Source organism: Anser cygnoides, chromosome 6 (assembly GCF_040182565.1).
Source record: "Anser cygnoides isolate HZ-2024a breed goose chromosome 6, Taihu_goose_T2T_genome, whole genome shotgun sequence".
Taxonomy (NCBI): Eukaryota; Metazoa; Chordata; class Aves; order Anseriformes; family Anatidae; genus Anser; species Anser cygnoides.
In genome coordinates, this window is record NC_089878.1 from 25,938,347 (window position 1) to 25,948,674 (window position 10,328).

At 48.9% G+C, this 10,328-nt stretch overlaps 1 protein-coding gene across 1 annotated transcript in view; it reads left to right on the top strand.

The window, feature by feature from the left end:
* ITGB5 (integrin subunit beta 5) overlaps window positions 1-4,351 on the top strand; it is a 48,694-nt gene extending 44,343 nt beyond the window's left edge. The window contains 3 exon segments of the mRNA XM_066999772.1: window positions 1,956-2,072; window positions 3,116-3,282; window positions 3,750-4,351. Of these exon segments, the coding sequence (XP_066855873.1) occupies window positions 1,956-2,072; window positions 3,116-3,282; window positions 3,750-3,845 (380 nt within the window). The 3' untranslated portion in view covers window positions 3,846-4,351.
* Window positions 4,352-10,328: the final 5,977 nt, after the last annotated feature.

A 10,328-nucleotide genomic window follows, 5' to 3' on the forward strand; every position in this document is an offset into this window, starting at 1 on the left:
TCTTACTGATGAAGCTGACTAATTAGTACGGTAGCACCAGAGACACAGAGTTTCTAAGCTTCCTTCTAAACTAAACGTAGTAAAGGTTTGGTCTATCTGTTCATAAAACATTTTGGATTCGGTTCTATTATTCTGTCAGGGAGAGGTCCATATGTCCCTCTGACTCGGTGTCAGTGCCCCTAAGTGCCTCATCCACATATCTCTTAAATACCTCCAGGGACAGCGACTCCACCATGTCCCTGGGCAGCCTGTTCCCATGCCTGACCACCCTTTCCATGCAGAAATTCCTCCTGATACCCAACTAAACCTCCCCTGATGCAAACCGAGGCCGTTCCCCGTTTCCTTGCAGCAGCCTGTCTTTCAAGGCTTCATAAAGCAGAGCCATCTAACGTTGGACTTATGAGCCAGAATGATGCTTTTTGGGAGGCTGCTATGAGCTGTGTTGTGTGCTGCAGGATCACCTTTATTTCTGTAATACCAAGTTTCCATTCTCGATGGTCCCAGAGAGGGGCTTTCAGCATGACGGGCTGTGACAGGTCTGGTGCTGAGCTGCCCCGCCACGTGGTGGTGGACCTGAAAGCTCAAGGGGGCCGTCACTGCTCTTTGGGGGTGTGTGAGTTCCAAACCAAGTCTTAATCTATATTAGTCTAATTAGTACCTTGCCAGGTACGAGTGTGCACTTCTCCAGCCCTGCCTTCAGTACCATGGGTGAAGGTGGAGAGGGGGTTTTGCTGTCCTGAGGCAGGAACAGCTGAGGTTTGTGTGCACCAGGACCCTGCTGGGGCTCACCAGCGGTGCAGCTGCAACTGGGCTCAGAGTTGTTGAAATGGAAGGAATTAATCTGCCCACTGAAGGCAGGTTGAAGGCATTGAAAGGAAAGACAAACAGAAGGGCAGGAGATAAGGGGCTGGAATAGCTGTTGGGCACAGATGCTACTGACAAGCTGCAGAAAGCATTTTTCAGGTGCCTAAACTAAAACCACATCTTGCCAGCCAATAGGACTGGGTGCCCAAATCCCATTCCTGAAAACACCATCCCACAAAGGCAAGAGGGGCTCTTGCAGGGCTTGGCATGGCTGGAGGTGTTTTCCAGCCTTTCCTGAGCTAGAGCAGCTCGGCTGAGCTGGAGCACCAGCCATGGGCTGCTGCTGGGTGTCAGCAGGGCTGGATGTGTCCCCATCACTTTTCCTGCAGCTTTCACACCTTAGGAAGCTGAGCAAATCAAGAAGAAAAGGGGCATTTATTTCCCTGCGTGAAGGAAGGGTGTGCATGAGTGAGCTTGCGCCTGTTTGCCGTGTGCTGTTTGTTGAGCAGCGAGTGTGACACTTGCTGACTCCAGCACCCTGGGGTGCCCCGGGCTGCAGGGACATGGCAGCTCCCGAATGTGTTTTGCCGCAGTCCCAGTTAACAACCGTATTTTCACACGAATCAAGATCAAAGTGTGCTGATCATTTCCAGGCACTGCTTTTCTTCCCCGTTTTCCTCCCTTCCCAGGCCCCTGGAGGTGCCCACCTTGCCGCCTGATTTTTCCCATGCCGTTCCCAGCTCCGTCAGGCTTTTTCTCAGCCAGGTGTGCCTTGCAGCAGGACCAGGGGTAGCTTCAAAGCAAAGGCACCATAGTGGAGGCTTTTAAGCTTTTCCTAATGCTTTCTCCCTCCCCCCACGTGATGCTGAGTTTCGGCTGGAGCCGGGCTGTAATGTGCACCATATGTAGGACAGGAAGCCCCTCGGATGGGAAGGAATGCAAGGTCCCCGGCATGACACTGCTCCAGAAGAGCAGGGGCCAGCTCTGAGGCTGGCCTTTGGGTGGAAACGAGCCTCTCCTCCCCACGCAAAGCACCGGGCTGGGCATGCCATCATGTGCAGAGCTGCCTTGGTGTGTGGGGTGATGGAGGCACGGGGTGTCCTGGCCAAGTAACTGGCGGGGGCTCAGCACTGCTCTTCATTTCGTTCCAGAAACGGACGACCCGAATGCCATCCTGTGCGCCTACCCGGTGAACAACTGCGTCATGAAGTTCACCTACTCGGAGCTCGCCAGTGGGAAGTCCAACCTCACTGTCCTCAAGGAGCCAGGTCTGCCCTCCTTTGCCCTCCTTCTGACAGTGCAGCCTGCCCCGCAGGAGGTGCTGGGCTGCTGCTGGCTGGCAGAAAGCTGCTTTCATGGGCTGCATGCATGAGCAAATAACTGGGGTGAAACCCAGAGCCAAATGCTTCCAACTTAGTAAAAAAAGGCTTCTGACTGAGAGTGCAATGTGCAGGATGTTGAGATTAAAACTGGCCTGCTCACGTAGCATGAAGTAGATCATGTACTGATTTGGGGACAAAGCCACTGTGAGCAAATATATTACATGTGGGGACACCTGGTGCTGCTTTTAAGTCAGGATGTTAGGAAGCCCCCACAGGAGCTGTGGATTTCTGCATTTCCAAGCAGTAGCTCTGGTCCCAGCAGCTCAGTGTGTGCGCCCCACCTCCCCTCCCCTGGGACAGCTGCAGTTCCCAGCATGGGCCCCGTATGTTGCTTCAATCACAGCAACGCAGCTTCTCAAAGGAAACCCCGTGTGGCACTTCAGGAAGAGCTGGTGAGCACCCAGCAGGAGCTTCTTGTGCTCTGCTCCTCCGAGACACGGGCCAGGGTGGGAAGTCTTGAGGGAAGCACATTTTTATTTCATTTAGGATGCAGCCTGCACTTAATTGAAAGACCAGCTGATTAGCTGACAGGCAATGTGCTTAGTTAAAGCAACCAGTAATTACCTGTCTCCAGGTCACAGTGGGTCAGGAGCCAAGCTGGGTTTTGCCAGAGGCGCCTTTGCCCTCTGTGTCCCACATGGGTTGCCCAGCTCATCCCCCGACGCGCTGTGTGACACCCCAGCCCTGGTGACGTCCTTGTGAACTGTGCTGTTGCCCTGCCCCCAGCCAGGAATAAACGCTCTTGAATTTAAAAATAAAAAATCCCTTCCGTTATGGCGAGGACTGTTGCTTTTTTTAACTCAGTCCCTGCTGCTTGCACTGCCCTGAGGCCACTTGCTCAGTGGCTGCTGGCCAGGTCATGACGTCCCGGTGTCCTGGTCTGGATATACCTGCTCCAGGGCTGATTTCCTTCTCCCCCTCCTTTCCAGCATGCAGCTCAGCCCCCAGTGCTGTGACCATTGTGCTGGCCGTCATTGGCAGCGTGGTGCTGATCGGCACCATCCTGCTGGGGCTCTGGAAGCTGCTCGTCACCATTCACGACAGGCGGGAGTTCGACCGCTTCCAGAGCGAACGCTCCAGGGCGAGATACGAAATGGTGAGCCCTGGGGTGCTGCTGGGGGGAGGGGGGACGGTTCCTCGGCATAGCTGGCAGCAAACAGCTCTGCAGTGATGGAGAAAAGAGATGGATGTGTGTACTGTGCTGTCGGGAAATTCAGGTGGCCAGGTCTACAAGGAAGCATTGTGGGGAGGTTTCCTGCCCATGGGGCTGGTCAGCATTTGAGGGCATCACTTTGTGCTTGCAGATGGGACAGAAGGTGGGTCAAAGCCAAATGCAGTTATCTCTGAAGTAATTAGAGCAGGTGGTAGAGGATGGAAGAGAAATTGTGGCTGTTCCATCCCTGGAAGTGTTCAAGGCCAGGTTGGATGGGGCTTTGAGCAACCTGGTCCGTTGGGAAGTGACCTTCCAACCTAAACCGTTCTGTAATCCTGTGAGATTACACACATCTTTGCCATGACACAGGTTCTGCTCCTTACCTTTTCCCTTTGTTCATTTCTCCAAAGGCATCCAACCCCCTCTACCGAAAGCCCATTTCTACGCATAACGTGGAGTTTACGTTCAACAAGCTCAACAAGTCCTACAACGGTACGGTTGACTGATCAGGTCTCAGCGCGTGGGACTGCTGTGAACAATTGCCTGACTGTATTTGCTGCTCCCGACTTGAAGATGGGATCGATCCTCTTCAGAGGAGGGAATACCTTACAACAGGACTGGTCGATGACGCAAGCCTGTTATTTGCACAGTGAGGAGAAGAGTAGCGTGCTGTCTGGGGACACGCCGAAGCCAAGACAGGCTCGCCGCCTGTGCTCATGGACTTCGAGCCACGTGAGGCTCTGCAGCCCAGCTTTCCGGATATATTAAACCTGCCAACTAAGTGAACCAAGTGCCATATTGCAGCTTTAGACATATCCCATCCCACTAGAAAGGGTGACTAGGCCAAAATCAGGGGAACCCCACGCCATTGCAAGTTGTTAGGGGGGAATTAGCTTAAAAAAAAAGAGGAGGGTGTTGGAAGCATTTGTATAAGAAATTAGGATACAAGAATTCTGCAGTCTTTAGGATTTTTTTTATATAAAAACAAAATAAAACTATTGTGCATACATGATGCTGCGAGGGGAGTTTGTTGTCTCCTTAATGAGCCCCGCAGGGACAGACTGAGACGGGGCGTGCTCCTGCAAGGAAAACGGGTGCTGCCTTATTTATTTATCGGTAGCGCCTTATCAGTCCCAGCACGAGGACACAAACAGGAACCGGAGCCGCGGTGACGGCTGCAGAAGGTATGTTGGTTTAACGCCGCGCTGTTGACCAAGGGTGGGGACTGCCAGACATCGCTCGGAGCTCACGCTCGGCGCGGCTGCTCCGCGTCAAGCAGCAGGAAGGCTGGGGAAAGCCCGAGGGAAATGGGAGTTTAGGCTGAGGAAATGTTCAGCACTGATTCCCTGGGCTGTGCAAGTAGGCATCCAGCCTGGGCGGCTGCAGGAGGGAGCTGTGAGCATGGCATGCCGGCCACATGTCTGCCTCTGAGTGTTTCACATCCGAGGTTTGAACGCAGAATAGAGCTGGGGGGTCCAGCCTCAGCTTCTGGCCAGCCAGGGAGCTGGTTAAGACCCAGCGCTGTTATTTCAGAACTTACATTTTGTTTTTTTCACCCTGAAACTGTTCCTCCTGCCCCATCTGTTTTCCTCTGAAGCTGGGGTTTGCATTACCCCAGATGACAGCTGCAGCTTTAAACCCACACAAGCTCTGCTCTGGGACTTCAGCAGAAGGCAGGAGAGAGAAGCCAGAGCAATTGCTACTGCTTTTTATTTTTTTTGGCCTTTTTTTTTTTTTCCCTCTTCACGCTGAACAGATCATGCAATAGTCAGCTGAAGGAAGCTTGCCAGGGAAAAGCAAAAACAAATGGCGTTCATTGTTTTGACTTGCTTTGCTCATTGGAAAACAGCCATTGGCCCATCCTTCCGGATTTTTTTTTTTTATTATTTGCTTTTGCCTCTATAAACAGGAGCCCTTATTTGCTCAGTATAAACAGCTCTCCTTCAAGAAGTTTATGGTCCCCCTCCTCCTACCAGCAGCACTGAAGAAGCACAACAAACCACACTAAAAATAGCTAGGGACAGGGATGAAGAATGCACTAAGTTACACGCTGTCAGCGTCAGAATTGATCAGGTGGCCTTCAAAAACAAAACAAAACAGTGCTCTGTCTTCACGCTTCATTTTTCAATTCAGCATCCGGATGGTCACTGAATCCGACCTAGCAAGGGCAGCTTGAGGTAGCAGAAATGCAGAGGGCAGGGAACGAGGCTGGCACAAGAGCAGAGCTGCCCGGGGCACACCGAGGCTGTGCACCACTGGCCATGTCATGCCCAGAGCCAGGACACAGCAGGTGCAGGGGCTTCTCCCTGCACTTTCACAAGAAGTAGGAAAGGTCTGAGCACAGCAAAGGGGCAGCAGCAGCTGCCGCGGTGGCAAGCTGGCTTCAGCAGCCAGCAATGGCACAGAAGTGCTCTTCAGGGGAAGCTAACGCTAACTGCACATTTCCTACATGGTGTTTTAATGCGAGGCAATGAGGGCAGGTTAAGGTGATCTCCTTGCTGCATACTGAATCCCTGGGAACAGTGCTGCCACCTGGGAAGGGCTATCCAGGAAAAAGTCTGGTTTTACCACCATCGGGCTGCCTAGCGCTGCTTTGACAAATTCATTGCTAACACAAAGTTAAAAAAAAATACTGCATCCAAAAAAAGAAAAAAAAAACCAAACATCCTAAGGAGGCCAGATTGCTTGTTACAGATCAAGTTTTAGCTCGGTTCACTTGCAAGGTTCACAGGCACGGAAAGGGAGAGCAGGAAGGAAAGTGGTGGGAAAGGCAGGGCAGGAACTTTCTCCACCAGCTTTGCCACCCAGAGCAGCAAACACTTTGAACACAGCTCCACTGCCTTTAGTTTGTGAGGGACCAAGCAGTTTAAAAACAAAAGAAAACCATTTGCTTTCTTCCTTTGCATTTGGAAAGGAAAGGCGCAGCCAGCACCCCCCTTTCCAGCATTTCTTTTGCAGATTGCCTTTAAGCTGCGGCATTTCCTAGCACATTAGCTTGGTGCTGAGAGAACAGTCAATGATGGCAGCTCCAGCAAGGTGAAGTTTGACCCTGCCAGGGGGTTACTTGGGTAGGGAGGGTGGAAAGAAGGAAAGGAAGGGACCTGAAGATGTGATGACAAGCTTTGCTTCTTTCCTTGCTCATGGGGTTGGGGGGGACATCAGCTGTAAAACAAACTGCTCCAAAGAGTTGCCAGGGTACATAACATGGAGAGCAAGTGGAAGATGGGAACCTGTCCTGTGACACCCTTCTGAGAAAGTGCAGAATAATTCCAGCAAGAAGGAAACATGGCCAGTTGCTGCCAGGGACAAGCAAGCAGCTGCCTGCTCCCTGGCTGGCAGCACTGGGGCGCTGAAGGCAGAGCAGCACAACAGGCAACCCACTGCATCCTGCAGGGACATCTGCTACCAGATCTGGGTGGAGGAAGGATTGAGCCTGTAGGTCAGGCTTGTCTTTTACCAAAAAAATATCAGAAGGTACCAGAGAAACTTTATACAAATGAATAATCAATTGCATGTTTTTAATTTTTATGGTCTCTCCCTCCAAGTTCAGCTTCTACTTAAGGTTGCATCTAGAAATAAAAAAAAAAAGGAAGCAATGCTAAGAGTGAGAAGCTTTACTTTCCTGTGTAAGCAGATCTGCCTGTACCCTTGGCAAGGTTAGTGCCAAGCTCTGTCATAGGAATGGTATATTTCAGTCAGCAGCAGTTTATTTGTGTCCCTAAACACACGCAGCCTGACCACAGCTAGCATTCCTGAATGAAAGCTCAAGCAGAAGGCATCAGCGGGTCACATGGTGATGGAAAATGTCAGTGCTTGTCTGGCCAACTTGGAACCCAGATGCCATTGCAACATCAGCTCCGCATTTCCACAGCCACAGCTGGAGGCTGCTGCTGTACAGCCCTGGGACCGGGGGCTCCTCTGCTGTCTCATCAACGTGTTTTCCCATTTCTGGGAGGGTGCTGTTGTGTCACACCTTGGGAAAAGTCAAGGTCAAGCACAGCCTTCGTTGCTTTGCTAGCGTGGAGATTCCCTGCAGCCTGTGATTTGCAGAAGCCAGGCATGAGACATGCCCTCCTAGCGGCCTCCTTGCCCCGTACAATGATGCAGTAAGAAGGTGCTCAGCAGCTGGAGGCTAAGCCCAAGCTTTAGAACATGAACGCCTCACACTTCTGCACGTATTTAACCTTGCATTTCTCCAGTTGCATGGAAAGCAAATGAGCTAGCGTACTGAGGAGAGCGTCACTAAGATATCTGGCAGGAAATACCAAGGCGAGGTAACTAACTACACGTGCAACCCAGCAGCATCTCCTGGTCTGGGTTCCGGCATCATTTCCTTATCTGAGCATACTTCACATTGGAATTAAGCTCACTGTTGTTCCTCCTTCTCTTCACTGCCCATCTGCAAAAAAAGCAAAGAAAAAACAAATACAAGGGAGGTTTTGATTTCATCCTGCCTCCTTCTCTGTACCCATTATCAGTGGTGTCATCCCCTGGTCCCAACACAACAGAAACTTCTCCATTAAGCTCTACAATGACACCTCTCAGCAGAGCAGAAATGATCAGCTGCAGAGAACACTGCAGAATTGCCCCAGCTAAACCGTCCTATTTGTTAAAGTGTCTCTTGTATAGCTACTATTATTTCTACAGGGATAAATCAAAAGTGACTTCACTGCTCATCTTCTGCTCCTGCAATACCTATTTGACCTAAGCACAGCCTATGGCCATACAATTACACTTATCTGAGGCTATACTTCTCATCACTGCTCAGGAAACTGTGCTCTAAGCAAGAACTTCACAGCTAAATCCTTGTTCGGGCTTCCTCCTCTTCTCTGTATTGGCCAACCTCCACGCGTAACCCTGCATTTTCACAGCCTGACTGTGGACAGCATGAGATTATGAGCATGAGTTCAGAGCACGACATGGGTCATGCAGAAATGGAGAATCAAGAACGAGGACAAAGTCAACCCAGACAGGCAGGCAGGGTCACTGCTTTCAGCCTGCAGGAACCTGTCAAAAGACAGAAAAACCCGAAGCCTGAGCAGGCACCAAACTGACTTTTAATTTGTTGCAGAGTTCGAACATGAAGCTGTACTTGTCACCGTGATACAGACCAACCAAGACTTAACAGAGTGATTACAAACAAACAAGATGTCCAGCCCTGTCTAGTCTGCAGTTCAATTAAAAGTCTTCCAAAACAGACCATTTCCCTGAGTCAGTGACCTCCAAAACTCAGAAATGGAAACAAACTTCCTCTGGGTATTTCACATTCCTTCAGTCCTAACTGTTTCCTAAATGCAATGTTTGTGTCACTTGCTAAGAACCCACAGCAACAGGACTTTCCAAGTACATTTAAGGGGAAGTGATTCAGTTATTTTTTCTGGATTTGGGTCTCCAATAACTTTTTATGGAATAGTTTATGGGAACAATAACATGACCTGTCAACTATTGCTTTCGTAGCCAATGTTGATACTGTTATGTACAAGTACGTTTAAGGATAAAAATGTAAACTGTTTTAATTTGATGCTGGGTTTATCAAGATTTTTGCAAGAATTTTAAGTCTGAGTAAAGCACTGTACTTAAGCAGCTACCCTGATTAAAGTACCCATGCTGCTTCTCCTTGCACAACACTCTTTGTTCTAGGCAAAGATGCCCACGACAAAAAGATACAGTGAAAATTACAAATATGTGTGCTACGTAACAATTCCTTAATGATTCCAGATTGGGCTGATCTCTCAAGCAGTCCCCAGTGACTTGCTCAGAAATACCAGCAAGTTAGCCGCCTTCCTGGTGCAAGCATTGACATCACTTGACCACAGCCTTACTCATTATGAAAAGGGCAATATCTTTTCATTCTGCTACAAACGATCCTCCAGAGTGAATTAAGGACAGCAAGTTCGTATAAATGCTTACTTGACAGATAATATGGATCATGTGACAACCAACAAAGTCAAATACAGCCTTATGCCTCTATAAGAGGCTCTGATCGGAGCAGAGAATGAACTGCAAGACTTCCAGATTCATATATTATAATGCAAATTAGTTTTGTAAATTGTGACCTAGTTCCCATGTTGGAAACAGTTGGGACCAACAGCAGGAACTATGCTATGAATGTGAGCAGCGGAGGCAAGCAAGGAAATTAACATTTGTTCTTAATTTGAAATGGATTTTTAATCACTTTCAGGTGCCTCAAAAAAAAAAAGGCACACATGCTTGTTTACTATAATCATCCTGACACAAGAATGCATGTAGGAGGTAACATGGTTTTGTTTTGCTAATTGAAATGTTTGTGATGCTGTTGTCAAATGAAGCACTGGAATACAACTTTTTCCATGACTTACTCAGTGCACAATGCAGGACTGAGAAATAGTTTTCCAATCTGTTGCTCAGAACTTGTTTCATAAAGAAAATGAGTTGCAAATACCTTCTAAAAGTAACAAGATATTAGATCACATCCATCTCTCCAAATTCAGTGGCTATTTTTTCCACTGAGAGCTAGTTTATCAGGCCTCTAGATCTTCCTCATGGTTTTAGCTGCATCAATTTCAGACGCATACTTTACAGTTAGTGGAAAATACTGAACTCACCAAGTTCTGCTTGTGCTCTAACAGTGACCCTACTAAAACACGCAGTGCTAAACCCAAATCTGAGGCAGCTGTCTAGCAAACTCTACCGCTTTAAGTTATGGCATCACAAGGGAGTAAGTTGTTGAAAACCAGGTAAGTTTTCATCTTAAGCATATCTCAAGTTGGTATCAACAGTGGAAACTGTCGGCTATAGAAGGGCTACGGCATCAACTATCCTGAAAAATAGAGTCTCGGCTCCACCTGGTGGACAGAGTAGTTCTCTGCAAGGCAGTTTAAGTGAGAAAGCCTTGCTTCTGCTACATGCCTCAAGGATATTCGGTAATTAACGAGACACAGCAAACAAATCCCCCAACCTACATTCACTTTAAAAGACTGAAACTTCTTAGAAGTTGATGCAAAGTATCC